Raw genomic sequence first — 19,108 nt, 5'->3', positions numbered from 1 at the left:
ATTGACACGTTTGGGGGTTTGCTCAAGCCGCCATAACAAGCTGGGAGGCTCAAACAACACATATGTGTTGTCTTGGCATATTGGAGGTGGAAGGCCCAGATCGAGGTGTCTATCAGGGTTGTTCCTTCCAAGGCCATGAGGGAGAATCTGCCCAGGCCTCTCCTGAAGCTTGTGGTAATTCCCACAATCTTGGGTGTTGCCTGACTCTGTCTTCATGTTCATGCGGAGTTCTCTGTGTGTGTCTGTCTTTTCCCATGGCGTGCTCCTCTTAAGCACAGCAGTCATATTGGGTTAGGCAACCATGCTACTTCAGTAAGACCTGATCTTAACTAATTACACCTGCCACAACCTTATTTCCAAATGAGGCCACATTCTGAGATTCCAGAATTAGGACTTCAGCATATGGATGTTGGAGGGCACACAATCCAGCCCGTGACAGTGGGACTTATTTCTCTGGCATCTTTCCTGTTGTGGCGACCCCACAGCCCAGCCCTCTCCCTTTCTATGGCTACCTCCCCACTTCCCTGGGAACACTCACGCTGGCCCTTCTACCTGCCTTGTCCCTTTGGGTTTTCTGGGTGTACATGGTGTGGGAAAGTGCCTTTCCTAACCCCTCAGTGTGCCCCATCACTCCCAGGATGGCATGAGGGTCCCTGAGCCTGCCTCTGCGCCCACTCAGCCCCCACCTTGCTCCCACTCTGCCCTCCCCCACACCCTGTGGCTTCTCACTGCCCTCTCCCACTGCCTGGATTTAGCTAAGCAGTAATCCTTTAGGAGTGTCCTCTGATGGTGATGGTGGTCATGGAGATGATGATGGTGACGATGAAAACAGTCGCATAGTCAGTGTGGGGCTCTTGCGTGCACTAGTTCCTACAGGGGAGAGGGGAGGGGAGGGCCACATGCCTGCTGGGACCACAAGTTTCATCAGCAAGTCCCTCAGCACAGTGGGGTGGCCTCCCCTCCCTGGAGACCCTGCCAGCCAGAGGCTTTCTCCTCCACCGAGAGGTGGTGCAACACTGGGCTCCATGGCTTAATGCAAAGCAGGCAAACCTTATTGGGCTTCCCAGGCTGACTCCATGTTTCTCATCTTCATGGGACTGACCCTGGCCTCATGTCAGGGAGGACCCTCTCCCACATCCTCCTGGCCCACTCTTGTGACCCAGGACCCTGCCCCACACCCCTCCAGCCTGCCATGTTACCCTGGGCCCTCTCTCTAGCTGCCAGGTCCTTACCCATGCCTGCCTGCTGTCACTGCCCCCATTTGCTACACCCTACCAAACTGTATCACTAGACTGGTCTCACAGCTCCGATCAGAAACCGTTCAGTGTCCCATGCCATCGTGCCCTGGGAAGAGGGGTTCCTGCCAGACCGGATGTACTGCCCCGTCAGGGCCTGCAAAGGTAGACGGGAGCTGCCTCCAGCAGGACCGTTGGTGCCATATCAGGAAGCCTGGCCCTGGAGTGGATAGCAGGCCTGGGAGAGAGGAGGAAGCTGGAAGGCCTGAGGTGGGCACCAAGCCGAGTGGAGAGATGAAGGCCTTCTTCTTCTGTACGGCAGGGTCTGTGGCATTGTCATCCCGTGGAACTACCCCCTGATGATGCTTTCCTGGAAGACGGCCGCCTGCCTGGCTGCTGGGAACACAGTGGTGATCAAGCCTGCCCAGGTGGGTATGGGCAGGGCGAGGGCTGCAGAGGTTATGGGGAGGCACCTGGAAGGGAGCAGTCAGATGGCCATTCGCCCTTTGCCCACACCAGTCCTGGTTTCTCCTCAAGGAAGGAAGGTACTGCTGATGAGAGCTGGCCTGCTGTGGGCCCCGCAAACTGCATCACTAGACTGGTCTCACAGCTCCGATCAGAAACCGTTCAGTGTCCCATGCCATCGTGCGCTGGGAAGAGGGGCTCCTGCCAGACTTGATACATTGCCCCATCAGGGCCTGCAGAGTCAGACGGGAGCTGCCTCCAGCAGGACCTTTGGTGCCATATCAGGAAGCCTGGCCCTGGAGTGGATAGCAGGCCTGGGAGAGAGGAGGAAGCCTGAAGGGCCAGTGCCATAAGCAGACTTCGTGTTCTTTCAGCCCTGGGGTCGCTGTGTCAGGATAGCTGTGCTTGTGTTTGCAGCTGCCTGGTGAGTGGAGCCAGGAATTCTGGATTGGGGAGCGGAAACCCTGCTTGGTGCCTATTCTCTGAGACAGCCTGCAGGGGTCTATTAGAGAGCTGGTGCTCTGGTCTCACAGCCTGCAGTGGTCTCACAGCCTGCAGTGTTCTATGGTCTCAGAGCCTGCAGGGGTCTCACAGCCTGCAGTGGTCTCACAGCCTGCAAGGGTCTCACAGCCTGCAGTGGTCTCACAGCCTGCAGGGGTCTATTAGAGAGCTGGTGCCGTGGTCTCAGAGCCTGCAGTGGTCTCAGAGCCTGCAGTGGTCTCACAGCCTGCAGGGGTCTCACAGCCTGCAGTGGTCTCACAGCCTGCAGGGGTCTGTTAGAGAGCTGGTGCTATGGTCTCCTGTTTGGCTTCAGAGACCAAAATCCTGGAGGGAAGTGGAGTGAGCAGTGGGATTTGTGCATTTGCCACCCCAGCCCCTTACAGAGGGCACAGAGGTAGGATGTCAGAGGCTGCTCATGCAGGTCCGGAGGGCCTGAGCAAGGGCCCCCAGGGGTGAAGATACCCCCTCATGCCTGAGCCTCAGCCTCTGCATCTGTGCTTTGACAGTAACAGCCCCCTCCCTGCTGCCTTCAGGGGAGTCAGGAACTGAATGTGAGGTGCACCAGTAGGCAGCTCTCAACAGTGGGCCCAGGAGGTTTCTCACTTCCCCAGCCTCTTTGGGGCAATTTGGCCCCAAGGATATAAAGGTTAAAAAAAAAATAATGATAGTTGACGTTTGTAGTATTATAGTGCCTGGAGTTAGGCACTCCTTGAGCATTTTAACATATATAACGAATTAATACTAGTAGTCATTTACATGCATGTGCTTATTTAAGCATCACAACAACCCCTTGAGAGGACCCTCAGCCTCCCCCCTTTTTATGGGGGGAGCTTTGTCCCTGGAAGACCCCCTCACTAGCCCACTGCCCTTGGAAACACGAAGACCTTCCCAGGGCCCACACCTCACAGGCCCCTGAGCCCGAGGCCTGGTGGTGGGTGGGGCATAGCCTTACCTAGACAGGAGAGTTTCCTGGGTCACCAATGAATTCCCTCTTCCTCCAGAAGGTCAGTTGCTGGCTGGTCAAGGGCAGGACACCACCCCCAGCAGTGGAGTGGTTATCAGAGTCACAGCTGGACCCTGGAGCACCAGGCTCTCCTTGGCTGAGATGCTGCCAGAGCCCAGCATGTGGGCAACTAAGGTGGCACCACAGCCAGAGAAGGAGCCGTTTTTTTCTGAGGAGGCAGGAAGTGGGTATGCCCTGCAGTGCTCTGCGTATGATGCCCTGCTGGGCAGTCCTCAGACTCTGCACTCCCTGATGGGTCAGTGTAAACAGTGACACATGCAGAACAGGGTCTAGGCCTGGCTGAGGGGCGGAAGTCCTGCCAGGAGAAGGTGCCAAAGGTACCGAGGTTAGCAAGCCCTGTTCTTGGCTCCCAGCTGGAGCATGAGGGAAGCTGACTGGTTGGTGGTGCCACTATGATGAGGCATGAACATGGCTTCCCCCAGGGGTCTTCCTGCCACGGCTGCCCCTCCCTGCTTGCGACCTAGGCTGCTGGGAGAAGAGGGCAGAGCCCCACTTCCCAATCCCTTCTGACCCAATCTTTTTTCCTGCCTCCTTAGGTGACCCCGCTCACAGCCTTGAAGTTTGCAGAGCTGACCTTGAAGGCTGGCATTCCCAAGGGCGTGATCAACATCCTCCCAGGATCTGGTAAGGGTGTGAATGGGGACATGGGCATCTGGGGGATCCAGGGTTCCAGGAAGCTGGAGATACACTTGGTCAGAACAGGGTCTGCTGAATTATGTGCCCTGGCAGGTGAGCAGCCCAGTGCACAGCCAGTGGGAAGGGGGAGGGGTGACCCTGGAGCCTAATTGAAAAGGGGATCTGAGGGTGAATAGGAATTAGCCACATTTGGGGACAAGGTTTATGCAGGGCTTGTGGTAAAGCGGAAGGCCGTGGGATAAGGGGCAAGCTAGTTTCCAAGCATTCCAAACAGGTGGGGTAGTGAATGCCTGGGTCTGCATACCTGGGCCCTCCACACCCCGTCTCGCCATGCCTGGGCCCTCCTGGCCAGGCTGCATCCCCAAGGAAGGCCTTTTGGAGTCTGTGATGCTGGAGCACCACCTCCCCCATAGCCAGGCCAGGCAATCCTTGGGTTTCTGCTGGAGACCCTGTAAAAGCTGGAAATCTGGGTGCCTGCACCCTTGGGTGTCTACCTTGATAGGTTGAAAGCTACATGTGGACTGTATGAGTTTGCTTGGGCTGTCGTAACAAAGTGCCATAGACTGGGGGCCTTAAACAATAGGCATTGAGCCCTGGCTGAGTAGCTCTGTCGGTTAGAGCCTCGTCCTGATACACCAAGGTTGTAGGTTTGATCCCTGGTCAGGGCACATACAAGAATCAATCAATGAATGTATGTATGAATAAGTGGAACAACAAATCAATCTCTCTCTCTCTCTCTCTCTCTCTCTCTCTCTTTCAAAATCAATAAATTTAAAAATACACAGACATAGCTTTCTCATAGTTCTGGAGGCTAAAAGTCCAAGATCAAAGTGTGAGATGGGTTGGTTCCTTCTGAGGCTTTTCAGGACCTTTCTGCTGCGCGTGCCTGTCTAAGCTGCTCTTGTAAGGACACCGGTCGGATTGTGTTAGGCATCACAACCCTGATTGGATTGGTTGATGACCTCATTTTACCTTGATTACCTCTTTAAAAAGCCTGTCTCCAAATACAGTCACATCTGAAAAACTGGGGGTCAGGGCTTCATCACGTATTCCAACAGTAGGCAAAGGTAAGGCCACCAGAGTGAGGAGGTATCTTCAGATCCAAAGATGAAGCAGGCCACTCCATAGATATAACAGAATTTACTGGAGGGTAATTTACTTATAGAAAGGTTGGGTCAGAGTGGAAGGGACGACCCAGCAACTCTGCACAGACCCGATAGTGTACTTTTTTATAGTATAACTCGGGTACTAAAAACTGACAGGCTAAAGCAGCGGTTCTCAACCTGTGGGTCGCGACCCTTTGGGGGTCGAACAACCCTTTCACAGGGGTCGCCTAAGACCATCGGAAAACACATATATAATTACATATTGTTTTTGTGATTAATCACTATGCTTTAATTATGTTTAATTTGTAACAATGAAAATACATCCTGCATATCAGATATTTACATTACGATTCATAACAGTAGCAAAATTACAATTATGAAGTAGCAACGAAAATAATTTTATGGTTGGGGGTCACCACAACATGAGGAACTGTATTAAAGGGCGCGGCATTAGGAAGGTTGAGAACCACTGGGCTAAAGGATGCGATAGCACCTGGGGCCATACCTCCCGGTGGTCTTGTGATAGGTGATTGTTTATAATGGATGCTATTACCACTTTGATATTTATCTCAGTTGTCACACCATTCATGGCTGTTACTAACAAAGATATTTATGGCTACATTTAAGGAACACAGATAATCGTCTAGAAAGCTTTGGTATACTTGCTCAAGACAGTGAGGTTGGTCAAAGGCCACAGCATGAAGCTAAACAATGAAATGAAATCCAGGACACAGGGATGGAGTTGATTTTGTTCACATCTACATCTATACAGTATGGATTTTGAGAAGATATAATTATGCCCTAACAGGGAGCAAGACCCAGAGAACCTCAGGAACCATCAGTGCTAAGCACACAGAACATGGCCCAGAGTTCTGGCCTCGGGGTGGACGTGAGGGTAAAGAGGCTCATGCCTCTCCACCCCAGCACCTCGCAGACCATCCTGACTCCCTCCCCTCCCCTGCCTACTCCCGTCCGCAGGCTCATTGGTTGGCCAGAGACTCTCAGACCATCCTGATGTGCGAAAAATTGGGTTCACAGGCTCCACAGAGGTGGGAAAGCACATCATGAAAAGGTAGGTGGTGGGGTGTGTGGGAGAGGCCACCATGTGGCGCTGGTCCTGGCGTCTGGAGCTGGACAGTGCTGTGTGTGAGCTCGATCCTGCTCCTCAGCCTCCATGTGCGCACAGCGCCCACAGGCCAGGTCAACAGGCTCTGATTTCTAGTGTGTGGCACACTCTTGGCATGGCCGGTGGTAGCTGCTCATGGGGCCCACTTGGATGGGTGGGATGCTGGAGCTCAGGTGGCTGCGGAGCGCCTGGGATAGAGCTCTTTCCCTGGGTCAGTTCTGAAGCCCTTGACCCCACAACTCCACGCGCCTCTCTGTGCCCCTCAGCCCTGCACAGGCCCTCTGAGAGCCAGCCTGGGACGTGACCCCCTTCTCAAGTGGGCACCATGCTTGTACACAACATCCACTTTTGGGTCAGGAGCCACAGCCACCTGGCTGGTGGGTCATGTCCTTAGGGTCAGTAGAGGCTGATGTCACAGCCTGTGATGCACCAGGCAGGGCTGGCTGTTCTGATTCGTTTTGAGTGCAGCAGAGCAAGCCTTGGTATTGAAGAGAAGGACGGTGGAGAGAGTGAGGGACTGAAGGATGGACAGGCAGACAAACAGATGACAAAGCAGGGGAGGTAACTGCCAGTAGTAGTAGCAGCTCATTTACCTCTTCTGATTCTAAAGCTGGCCAGTCTCTTCATGTAGGTGACAGTCACGTCCAAATGCGCGTGTGAAAGTGCAGAGGGAGGACTCAGGAAATGTCCACTCTGAGAACTCCAGGGAAGAAGGGTTTGGTGAGCAGCATCCGTGGCTCCGCGGCTGCTGTCTTCCCGGGATCCTCTCCACGCCCCTGTGGCTGGTGCCTGAAACAGGGGAGCCCTCCTCCTGCAGTCAGTCCTGAGCGAGGAGCCCCCTGCCCTGTGTGATGCCTTGTTTTCCTCTGGCCCAGTCCACTGAGGACAGTATCAGTAGGTCCGTTTCGTGTCCACTGAGGCAACAGGCACAGGACCCCCAGCTACTCCCTGTTGGCACCCATCATTAAAAGCCCTACAGTACTACAGCTGCCCTAGGGAGGATGGCTCTGTGTCTGATTTATTAGTTTGACATGGAACACCTAGTTCATGCTCAGACAAATGCCTGCCCACTCCAGCGGGCCTTAGGCTCAAGTGGATGGGGTCAGACAAAGGCACCGTGGTGACGGGAGCTTGGGTTTTACATGGGGCTGTCAGGGCAGGCACCCTAAAAAGACGGCTTGGGAATAGAGGCCTGCAGGAAGTGAGAAATGAGCTTCAGGGACATCTGAAGGAGTGACCAGGAGGGGGAGCAGTGAGAGCAAGGCCTGAGGTGGGTGTGGGCTCGGGTGTTGGAAGAGGAGGAAGCACAGTGGAAGCCAGTGAGTCAGGGCGGCAGCAAGGAGTAGTCGGCCAGGGAGGGGTGGGGAAGGTGCTGGGCCTGGTCTCCCATGGGGCTCCCGCTACCCCTCTGCTTGCTCTTTCAAGTGAAGCATGCTTTGGAGCTGCCCTTGGCCCCCTCTTCCTCGAGCCCTGCGTACCCATCTGCATGGACCCAACCCCACCTACACTGTTTCTTTCAGCTGTGCCCTGAGCAACGTGAAGAAGGTGTCCCTGGAGCTCGGTGGGAAGTCACCCCTCATCATCTTTGCTGACTGTGACCTCAGCAAGGCTGTGCAGATGGTGAGGGCTGGCCTGTGGGGTGAGGGAGCGAATAGGGAGCAATGTGGGGAGGAGGCTTTCTCTGATTCTTCAGTCAAACTTACACATTTAACCTAAACTGTGGTGTCACCGCAAGCATAGACTGTGGCTGGAAGGGGTCTTGGGGACAAGGAATGACGTGTACCCTCTAAAGCCAATTTCCCAAGAAGTTTCATAGCTGTAAGGATAACGGGAATCAGCCTCCTGGATCGGGAAACATGCTGGAACCAGCGCAGCAACCTTTCCTGCCCCAGAAAAGCAAGGCAGAGCCCTGGACCTGGGCACAGCCCTGCTGACAGCGATCCACCCCAGCCTTCGGCTGTGTCCACACTTGCCCAGCTCTGCCACAGACTCACTGGGCAGTCTTGGGCAAATTGCTTAACCTTCCTAGGCCTCTGTGGTCTCACGTGTACAATGGGAGGATAGTGGACCTTCCTCCTATGGCTGTTACCAGGATTAAACAAGCGGTTATGTCTGAAGGACTTAGGATGGCGGCCGCACGTGCCAGGGGCTGTGTGTCAGTTCTTCTTACGTTAGTGTTGCCCCCTGTCATTGTTATGCCTCAGCCAGTCCCCTGGCTGAACAGTAAGGCCCCATTCAGCCAGGTGCCCAGAGATGCCCCCACCCCTATTGTACCATGGAGGGTGATGTGACACCCAGCATGGACACGGAAGGGAGCCCAGCCTCACCAGATGGGGAAACCAAGGGAGGCCAGTCCCTCAGCTCAAGATCTTGGCCCAGGATCTGGGGCAAGGCAGTCCCAGCTTTCAGGAGAGCCGCGCAGCCAGCCTCTCGCCCCTCCCCTGGTCGCCCACATGGAGCTCCTCAGGTCCCAAAAGCAGGCTCCCTGGGCCTGTGTGCACATTTATCCTGGACTCCTGACAGGAGTTCCCTCGGGCTGGGCTGGCAACCCATCCCTTCCACGGCGGGCTGGCTGCCTGCCTTTGCCCACCCTCTGCTGCCCACTCCGTGCTAACAGACTTGCCAGGCTCAACTTCAAGGGTGTGGGCTCTGTCTCCCCTTGAGTCACCCCAGGGAGCCCATCCAGTGTGCAGGGTCCCCAGGCTCACTCCACTCCGCTTCCTCTTCTCCCCCACTCTCTGCAACATGGACACAGGCCTTGTCCCCCAGGGCAGGTCACCCTTTGCCTCTCCTCTCAGGGTGACTGAGGAATGGGTACAGTGCATGTGCCCAGCACTGGCTGGGCCTGGCCACCTCAGGAGGCCAGGACACGGGCATTCCTCCCCCTTCCTGTATGAAGCGGGTACCGGGGCCCAGTGGGAATGGAGAGCCGGCACCTCTGGGAGCAGCTGTAATCCAGTATTCTTGTCTATGTGCCGAAGGGGATGAGCTCCGTCTTCTTCAACAAAGGCGAGAACTGCATTGCAGCGGGCCGGCTCTTCGTAGAGGACTCAATACACGACCAGTTTGTGCAGAAGGTGGTAAGTTCTGCCACGGGCCTCAGCGGTGCTGGTGCATCGGGCAGTCACCTGGCTGCAGGGGCTGGGCCAGGTGGAGTTGGGCACCAGCCACCTGGAACAGGGGAGCTGTATCGAGTTTCACTGGATTTTATTATTTTAGAAACCCAGCAGCTGAGATTGACAGAAACACAAAGGGTTTATCTTGGGCCAGGTCCCTAGCAGTGGAGCCTGAGCCAGGAATCCATGTGGCCTACCAAAGGTGAGCTCTCACACGGAGCCTGGGAGATGCCAGGGTCCAGGAGGGAACGGGGACGGAGGACGTGGTCTCGGGTGACGTCCAGCCTTGGCCTGACCCACAGACAGGAGATTTGGAGCCCAAGTGACACCACGCAGGTGTGCCCCTGGGGTTGAGGGGCCAGGCTTTTGTCTCCTGTCAACAGCTGTTGACTGTGGCCTGTCCACCGGCTGGAGGAGGCAGCCCCTGTCAGCTCTGAGACCTGTCAGCAGCCACCTCTCACGGCCGCTGCGGAGGGGGTGCCCGCAGTAAAGGGCATGGGTGGGGGCTGACAGCATCTCCTACCTTCTCACAGCATAGATCCAGAAAGGAGAATCACTCTTCCCCCGGCAGTGCTGTTGGAAAACGCTGTGGGGAAGAGTGCGGGCTGGTGGCTCCGGGTCTCTGGTCCACCCGGATCCATTCAGGCCTAGCAGGGCGTGGGGACCTCTCGCTGGCTCAGCCTCAGCCAAGAGCCCCTCTGCCCTTCGTGTCATGGAGAGCAAAATCGAATCCCAGTGGATACGAAAGGGGATGCTGGGGGCACAGGCTCTATGTGCAGGTTTAAACAAACTGTGTTTAGGAAGCGAGGAAAAAAGAGAGAGTAGGCTGGGGAGAGGGTGGGACTGCTGTTAGGAAGGCGTTTCTGGAGAAGATCTTGAATACTTGGGTGAAAATGGGAAAGGCGGTGAAGAAAGGGACCGATTTTCTAAAAGGGAGTGTAACAGCTTTTGGGAGTGTAACGACTCCCAGCCCTAGTAGCTGGAGATGACAGCTGCTCACGCAGCCCACGCTCCTGCGGGCTGGCAGCGTGGACACCAGCCCAGGTTCGCCGGAGCTTGTCACACATCTGCGGTGAGGTGCCAGGTCAGCGGGAGCACTTGGCGACCACGTTGGGTGGCTGCCGGGAGCCGCTGTTTCAAGGGACCTGGCATATATGGCATATGGTTCTTAATATGTTTGCTCACCTTCTTGGCGCTGTGTTTTAACCAAGGTCACCTCTCCGAGAAAGGTTGAATCCCCAGGTAGGGATTTTCCCCTGAAGTTAGGGAGGGAATAAAACCCCTCAACTAAGTGCCAGGCGGGTAATTAATCACTTTAACTATGAACAATCATGCTTAAGCTACATAATCTTTACTCCCTGGAATGGAGATAAGAAACGCCCTAACCTTTGTAATAGAGATTGATAGGATTGAATCAACTGGTATAAATACAGATGTAACAAGACAGAAAGGGACAGAACTAAGAAGAGAGAACCTACAGACAGAGGAGCTTCGCTGGAGAGAGCATGGTAAGGGATCCTGAACTGAACCTGACTGCAGAGGTTGGCAAGAGAGCCTGACTAGAATCTGGTGACTGAACCTGGCTGGAGAACCTAGCAAGAGAACATGGACACAGAACCTCTCTGGAGATCCAGACCAGAACTTGGCTGGAGATCCTGGCTGGAGATCCTGGCTAGGCTGCTGATCAACTGAACGCTGTCTCCGTGTCATTCCTTCTTCGCCGACTCCGTCTACGCCTTTGGGGACCCCTGGACCTGCTGGGGTTGGACCCCGGCAGGTGGCTCATCCTTGTCCTAGCGGTCCTCTCTATTCTGCAGTTTGTGCTGGGCACGGGCAGGGCCCATGGCAGGACTCCCGAGAGCGCGAGTGGAGCTCGCTCAGCTCCACTGGGGGAGGGCAGGGCTCGGATTCCCAAATGCAGGGAGTGAGCTGCACATCCAGGAGGCGCTGCAAGGTTGCTCTTGCTGTCCTGGGGAGACAGGGGAGACAGGCAGGAGCAAGCGAGGCCTTCTCCGGACTTGGGGACTCTTCAGGACGGTTGGAGGAGCTAAGGGGCCCTGGCCGGAGGACAGGGGTTGGGGATTGAATGCCTCCTGCATCCTATTAGGCTGGGCTGGGGGCATGGAGCCTGCACAGGAGTGAAGTGGCCCTGGCTACAGAGGAGGAGCCAGTCGGGTCTTACCTCGAAGAGGCTACAGTTAGGGCAGAGATGTCCTTGCTCGGTCTTAGGAAACCCAGGAAGGAGCTGGAAAGTGGGTGATAATTATGGGAGGTGCTAACTCTAGCCTAGAGCCCTGACTATCGGTGCTGCCCCTCCACCCCCACATGGTGGCTATGTTCACCTGGATTCCTTTTCCTATCACAGCATCCCACACCCCGATCTTTTCTGTCTCTCCCCATCCCAGCCCCAGAATCGGCAAATACATCTGGTACACCCCTGAGGAGACCCAGGCCATCTCTAGGTGGCAAAGCCCAGACCTACTTGTATGTTGGCTTCCTGGAGAAGGGGGCCTTCAAGTTCGATTCTGAAGCAGGCAGAAGTGGGGGTGAGCGGGGTGGACTCAAGGCCCAGGGTTCTCCGTTCCACTCCGCGCCTGTCCCACCTTGTCACCAGGGCCTTGCATATACTGGACTCCTGGGATAAGCCTTCCTTTAGCTTCTTAGTCCGTGAAGCTGGGTGCAGGACCAGAATAGAGACTGTGCTGCCCCAGCCCTGCCTCCCTCACCCACAGGCACACCTGCCTCTCTTTTCTATTCACCCATATCCGTGCACAACTGTGTTTCCCAGTCCATCTGACACTGGGCTCAGGTCTCCTTGCACGTAGCATACATTTGAATGTCAGCCTGGAAGGCAGGCTGGGAACAAGAATATGGAATGTCCTGAGTGCCAGACACCGGCGTGTGGACTTTCTTCAGGGGCCAATGGTTGGTCCTGAAAATGCAAACATGGGAAGGGGTCAGTTACTGAGCAAAGTCAGAAACTGCAGCCGCTGAGTGAGACCTGACTGGGAGGACTTTCCGCAGGTAGAAGAGGTGAAGAAGATGAAGATTGGCAACCCTCTGGACCGGGACACCAACCATGGGCCGCAGAATCACCAAGCCCACCTTCGGAAGCTGATAGAGTACTGCCAGCGCGGCGTGAAGGAAGGAGCCACTCTGGTCTGCGGTGGGAATCAAGTCCCTCGGCCAGGTCAGTCAGAGCACTGCTGGCCCACTTGGGCAAACGGAGGCAGCAGGCAGCATGGCCTGTGCTTTCTTGCTCAGCTCTAGTAGGAGGTATGTGAAGGCCCGGTACCTGCGCAATCAGACGCCCAGGTCTCAGGCCCCATCCAGTCTCTTGGATGGGGTGGCCTTGGCTAGTTGGACACCTGCCAAACCGGGTGTGGGACTGGCAAGGTGAAGGCTGGTTTAATCTATATTGTAGTGGACTCTGACTTGCCACTAACATCACTGCATCCTTGACATTCTTTCCTCCCGTGGGTTCCATGGCCCTGGAGTGCATGGTTTTCCCATCTTTGGCCATTCCTTCTTGGCAGTTGCTCTTTGCTGGAAGCTCCCTCTTAAATGGAGGTAGATCCCCAAGTCTGTCCTGAGTTGGAAGCACTTCTCATGTTAGACACTCTCCCTAGAGGACCTCGCTCTCAGCAATGGCTCGGATGCTCCCAAATATCTGTCTCCAGGTTCCTCCTCACTCAGGACGCCTGACCACCTGGACCCCTCCACCTGCATGTCCCCCAGGCCCTTCAGACTCAAGGGTACCAAGTCCATCACATCATCACAGCGGCCCCAGACTCAACCTGACCCCAAACACACACACCAGTATCTCTAGAACCTTCCATTTGATTAAGTCAGCAGAGCCAGAGTGGCCGGAGCCACAGGTATGGACTGTCTGCGCTGCTTCCCCTTAGACTGCCTGCTCCAGGGGCACAGGAGCCGCGTGTCTCCTCTACATCGTTAGGTCCTTCGTGTCTGCACCGAGCCTACACCAAGCCTGAGTTAACTCGATGGAACGAAGGAGGGAAGGAAAGAATGAATTCATGACTCCTGTCTTTTCTTAACCTCCTACTCGTAATTAAACTAATTAAATGCTCTGAAGTCTAGACATCTGTCTGCTTCTCCTGTCTCCCTGCCACCATGAGGTCGACCCCCTGCATCTTGCTCAGCTCTTGCCTGGACCGTCACTGTGGCTTCCTCTGAGATGGCTTGAACCCCGCTAATCCTTTACTTGTGCGGCTGCCAGCGGTCTGGTTGTGCCGTCCCAATGTTGGAACTCTTCCACAGTGACCCCGTCTCCTGCAGAGCAAACTCCAACTTCTCAGCTTCCCACCAAGAGCATCCTGATCTCTATCTAATTTGCTTGCCCTTGACCCATGCTCTGGCCATGCTTAACTCTCCTTTGAACACGTCTCACATTTTCTCGCTCTCTGTGCATTTGCCGCTTCTCTGCTTAGCGAACACCCCCTGAGTTTCCCCACCAGGGGAAACATGGAAATACTGGTGAACGTATTTTCCAGCTTAAATGGCAGCCAGGCCCAGGCCATCGCTGTGCCACAGGCACTCCTGGGCACCTCAGACCTCAATAGTTTTATTGCCACTATCTACCGACCTCTTCCCTGCACCCCCCCCCCCCCAATCTACTGGGGATTCCATGGGTCCAGAGCTCAGGGGTGGATGAAAGAAGGAGACATGAAAGCACTGTTCAAAGAGCAGCTTGGGGTGCAGCTTCCAGGAACCAAGAGCCATGGGGAACCCTCACCACCACCGCTGTCTGAACTGAAGGGCAAGAGGAGGGAGTGAATTCCTGGGACCTGGTTAGGGCAGAGCCTCGGGACAGGGGCTGCCTCCTAGTGGCCAAACCCAACTGGAAATTGGAGGATGAGAGAGCTCCCCACAGCAGCGCAGAGAAAGGAGCAGAAGGGATGGGAGAGGGATAGCAGCTGGCCAGCCCAGAGCTCCCAGCACCTGGTGGGCAAATACAGGCCACACCACAGGAGTCAAAATGTATTCATACATAACACAGTTTTTAAATGGTAACTAATGTTAAAATATATTTACAAATATATAAAATATGGAATATTTTTATTAACTGAATGACTTTTAAAGTTATTTTTTTTTAAAAAAACCAGAGACAGAAAATGTGAAGTCTGTTGATTTTTCCTAAGTCAGAATTAAATCTCAGTCTAGCAGGGTCTCAGCGGAGAAACAGTCAGAGAACGCATTTTTGCCATCGGAAATGGTTTTGTCCAGGCAGCCAGGGCCTGTAGGGTGGCAGTCTGGGTGGGAATACGTGGTGGATCCATGCTGACAGGAGAGCAGGAGGCTGTATCTTGGCCAAGAGCACTTACCCTGCACCTGGGAGTCAGTGCCCACATCCAGGTGCCAGGCAGGAGAAGGGAGGCAGTCCGGGGAGTTCTTGCTCATCAGGACTCCCTCCCCCACCATTTCACAGTGACCAATGGAGAGCCATCTGGGAGGCTGCACCAGCCAAAAACCTCTGTATATATTTTCAGATTGAATATCACAAGAAAAACCCAAGTCTTTGTCAGAGTCTGGAGCTTCTGTGCTGGTCTTGGGCAGACTTGGACCCCAATGTCAGTCTTATCATAGACCAACTCTTAGCCTCATTTTCCTCAGCAGCATTTAGTTGAAAGGGTTGTGAGGCTGAAGTGAGCTCACATGTCCGGGACAGGAAAGCCATGCACAGTGTGTGGCATCACCATACGGGTATCACACATGGCATTGCCGGAGTGGGATGTGCGTGTGGCTGGCGGGACCCAGCCTGGAGGGGAGAGGCTGCTGGAGGAGGGCCTCCCATGCCGTGGGCCTCTGTCTCCCCCACAGGTTTCTTTTTCGAGCCAACCGTTTTCACGGACGTGGAGGACCACATGTTCATAGCCAAGGAAGAGTCCTTCGGGCCTGTCATGGTCATCTCTCGGTTTGCCGATGGGTAGGGAATCCTGCTTTTGTCTCTCAAGAGCCTGATGTTTTGCCACGTGTTACGGGTTCTCCACATGAGCTTGTGGGAACTCAGGAGGGGAACTCAGACAGGTGGGGGGCTGTGAATGCAGCCCGGCTGCATGCTGAGGCCGCGGTCAAGCACTGAGGTGAGGAGAGCCCCAGGTCACTGGCAGGGCTTTGGGTCCCCAAGTGAGCATTCCTCAGCCTTTGGATGTCTCTCCTGGTGTGTTTGGGCTGTGTCCTAACCATCTACTGCCGTATAATAAACTACCCCAAGGCTGGCTTGGAATAGCGACAGTTATTTATTTCACTCGTGAATCTGCAGTCTGGTTAGGGGCTGAATGCCTCTGCTCTGTCCCAGGTCCAGGACTCAGTGGCGATACCTGGAGTGGTTGTCTTTGAGTGGGTCCGGCCTTCCTGAAGGCTCTCTCCCCCATGGCAGCCTCAGGGCCTCCCACACTGAAGCTGGGTGGATGTTTCAAGGCTTCCCAAGACCCATTGATCAGCCTCAGAAATCCTAAAACCTAATTTTCACTATGTTCTTTTGGCCCAGCAACTCACCAAGCCAGCCTGGGTTGAAAGGGAGAGGGATTGGACTCTGTGGCCATATTTGAACTACCACACATTCTTTTTATGGACTGTTATTTTTCAGAGAAGAGCCTTTGGATAGATTACAAAATGACATCTCCCCCTAATGCACTATACTTTCAAAAAATTATAAAAATTACCATCACATTCTGATTGTATTAGAATAAGATGCTTTTCTGCCATCTACCGAGCAAATATTGTGCTAAATCTTCAAGGGACACCTGGACATGGCTCCCTGGGGGATACCCAATGCATGTGCACTTCCCTGTGTGGTGGGGGCCTCACCAGCCTCCTCCGGGCCCCTATCCCCCTGTCCATAAAGTGAGGGACTCACCCTTGGTGACCCGAAGGGTCCTTGTGCCCGACTGTGTGCAAATCCAACTCTGTTCTTCCTCTTCTCTTTAACTTTGTCCCCTTCTCTCTGCTGCCCTGTCTCCTCCACGTTTCTCCTCAGAAGGTCCTGAGTGGTGGGAAGTTTGGAGGGGGCCAGGCTCCCCTTGGGGGAGAGGATGCAGGTCTCCCTGAATCCCGTATCCAACGCTGTCCTCCAACCCTCCTTCACCAAGTTCCTTCTGGATTTTCCCTGCAGCGACATGGACACTGTGCTGTCTCGGGCCAATGCCACAGAATTTGGCCTGGCCTCTGGCGTCTTCACCAGGGACATCGGCAAGGCCCTGTACGTCAGTGACAAGCTGGAGGCAGGCACCGTGTTCATCAACACGTACAACAAGACCGACGTGGCCGCTCCCTTCGGAGGCTTCAAGCAGTCTGGATTTGGCAAAGACTTGGGTAACCTAACCCTAAACATCTGCTTTAAGCCACTTGGTGCCAGGCCCTGTCCCTGGGGGCAAGGGTGTAACATTGAAAGATGGTTGTTGACACTCACTTCTTACTGGGAAGGGACAGTGATAATTCATGCAGTAAACAAGATCCTTCTAGGAAGTGAGGGATGCTGGAAAGCAGACAAGTCAGAGTGATCCGGGCGAGGAGACTGGGAAGGCAACTTTAGGCAGGGACCTTGGAGGGCCTGTTCTGAGACCCCAGTGGTGGGAGGAGCCATAACGACCTGAGGATGTGCGTTCCTGGAAGAGGGGAGGCAGGTCCTGAGGGCATCAGCTTTGGTCTCAGAGCTGCAGAGAGAGGCTGGTGTGGGCGGGGTGGTGGGGGGGGGGGGCGTGGGGGGAGTACGGCAGGAAGAGAGCAGGCCCAAGGGATAGGCAGGAGCCAGATTGAGGGACCCAGGGGCCTGCTTCAGACAGGCCTCAGGCTTCATCCTCAGAGAGAGGAGAAGCCACAGGGCCAAGTGTGCCCAGTGGTACAGTGTGAGTCTCTAGTATAGAGACAAGGTCATTCTAGGTGGCAAGCAGAATGCAAGCTGGGCCTGACCTGATGGGAAAGTGGAGTTCTGCTCCAGCACCCGCTCTCCCTGGGCTACCGTGTAACCTAGGGTGCGGCCCACTCCCCGATCCTGCCACTCCGGAAGCCAGCAGTTGGGGATCATAGCTCTGATGCCAAGCACTGTCTCAGAAGCCTCCAGCCCTTCCGGCCTCCCCTGCCCAGCTCAGGGTCTCCAGGGAGCTTCAGGCTGAGGCTGAAACCAAAGGGTAGTTACAATTTTATTTTTCCATCCCTCCCTCTTTCAAACCCTGAGGAAAGCTCCAAGGGCTCTCATGAAAGGGCCCAGCAATACCCCCCAAGCCTGACTACAAATACCATGCATGCAGAACCGGGTGCACACGTGCACACACACGCATGCACATGCATGCTGATCACCTCTGCCCCCTCTGTCCTTGCCTCCCCTGGCCTACCTTCCTGGTGTCCTCCTCAGAAACCCACGAGGACCATCATCCTCCACGGAGGCCACGGGTCCCCAGGATAGGATCTCTGTCACTTATAAGTCTGCCTCCTTCACCCCTAGACCTTTCTCCCACTGTCCCTGTGTCCTGTGCCCACAAACCAGCCCTTCCAAATAGCCTACCTTGGATGGGCCGGAGACCTCAATGGGCCTCAGCTGGCAGTGAGAACAGCGTGGGCAGCAGCGTCAGGGAAGCTTGGCTTCTGGAGCGAGCGCCTTCGCAGGTGGGGGAATTGTCAGGCAGCCACAGGCTTCTCATGCTGTGTGTGGGGCTGAAACACACCAGCCACATAGCTCAGCCAAGTTCCGGGGGTCCCAGGGACCCTGTGAGGCACCCATTCTCCCAGTCCCAATTTGACCTGGATTAGCTGGTAGGCATCAGTGGAGAGGCTGCACACCTGGGTAACAGGAAGGCACCATGAGGGCCTCAGGGCTGCTCTGGAGCTGATAAGGCTCCCCCCGCCCCCACTTAGGCAGGTGGCTGGAGCTGGGGAAGTCTCCGGAACAGAGACCTCAGATTGGTTCTGTATTCTGATGCCTGTTGGGGTACCCCCCCCCCCGCCCTGCACACACACACACACACACACACACACACTTACTAATGAGGACCCCGGGTCTCGGTTTCTTACCTGAACCTGAGGCTGAGTCAGACCCCACTCACTTGCTGCAGGTTTTGTGAGTTAATATGGGTGCAGGAGGTACTCTGATGATGATGGTGCTGTTTTGCAGGAGAGGCGGCCCTGAATGAGTACCTGAGGGTCAAGACGGTTACCTTTGAGTACTGAAGAAAGGTCTCATGCGAAGAAGCCTCCGTCTCTTCCACAGCCTGACCGGCCTCCCCTGTCAGCCCGATTGTCCTTCTAGCCCCCTCCTGGGTACACAGCACCTCCACCCGAACTGGCTGGTGGAAGCCTGCTGCCTGCAACCCCTGTCCCTGTCCGGGACCCCCATCTCCCCAACCCCAGTCCAATCAGAGCAACATTTGGCTACTGAGAAGGTGGCCCCAGGGCGAATAAATGTTCTGACCAGCAGCAGCCAGCACCTTTGTGACTTCCCTGCCCATCTGGGTGTGCCCTGGGGGGCCCTGCAAATCCTGGCACACAGTGAGGCTTTGGGACCCGGGAGAGCCAGTTGCTGTGGGGGGAGACACAAACTTGAGAAATGGGTGTGTGTCAGCTCCAGCCTCAGGAAGCAGGTGCTGAAGAGGAGTTAAGAGTTTGAGAGGCCTCACCCCAGACACCAAGGGGAGGAAGCGGGGAGGGTTGAAGAAGCTCAGATTCTGATGCAGCAAATCCGGCCTGTGTGGGAGCCGCCCCAGGGCAGAGAGGCCTCAGCTGATCGCTGACCAGAGGACACGGCTGCGGGCGGGGCCCCCTGGGCCACCGTGGGGCTATTGCCCAAGACTGGCATTTCAGTGCAGGGGCGATGCTTAAAGGGGTGGTGGACCTGCCTTAACACAGTACCTTGTGTCAGACCAGACAAGTCTCACCTCTGCCTC

At 55.2% G+C, this 19,108-nt stretch overlaps 1 protein-coding gene across 1 annotated transcript in view; it reads left to right on the top strand.

Moving 5' to 3' along the window:
• ALDH1L1 (aldehyde dehydrogenase 1 family member L1) overlaps positions 1-18,644 on the top strand; it is a 43,917-nt gene extending 25,273 nt beyond the window's left edge. The window contains exons 15-23 of the mRNA XM_059706734.1: positions 1,558-1,663; positions 3,762-3,849; positions 5,946-6,039; positions 7,614-7,713; positions 9,075-9,173; positions 12,234-12,399; positions 15,051-15,156; positions 16,345-16,544; positions 18,340-18,644. Coding sequence (XP_059562717.1) covers positions 1,558-1,663; positions 3,762-3,849; positions 5,946-6,039; positions 7,614-7,713; positions 9,075-9,173; positions 12,234-12,399; positions 15,051-15,156; positions 16,345-16,544; positions 18,340-18,395 — 1,015 coding nt within the window. The 3' untranslated portion in view covers positions 18,396-18,644. The remainder of the gene's footprint in view (positions 1-1,557; positions 1,664-3,761; positions 3,850-5,945; positions 6,040-7,613; positions 7,714-9,074; positions 9,174-12,233; positions 12,400-15,050; positions 15,157-16,344; positions 16,545-18,339) is intronic.
• Positions 18,645-19,108: the final 464 nt, after the last annotated feature.

The sequence above is a fragment of the Myotis daubentonii genome, chromosome 8 (assembly GCF_963259705.1).
Source record: "Myotis daubentonii chromosome 8, mMyoDau2.1, whole genome shotgun sequence".
Taxonomy (NCBI): domain Eukaryota; kingdom Metazoa; phylum Chordata; class Mammalia; order Chiroptera; family Vespertilionidae; genus Myotis; species Myotis daubentonii.
The sequence above is the reverse complement of the archived record's forward strand: the minus strand, read 5'-3'. Positions and strand labels throughout refer to the sequence as shown.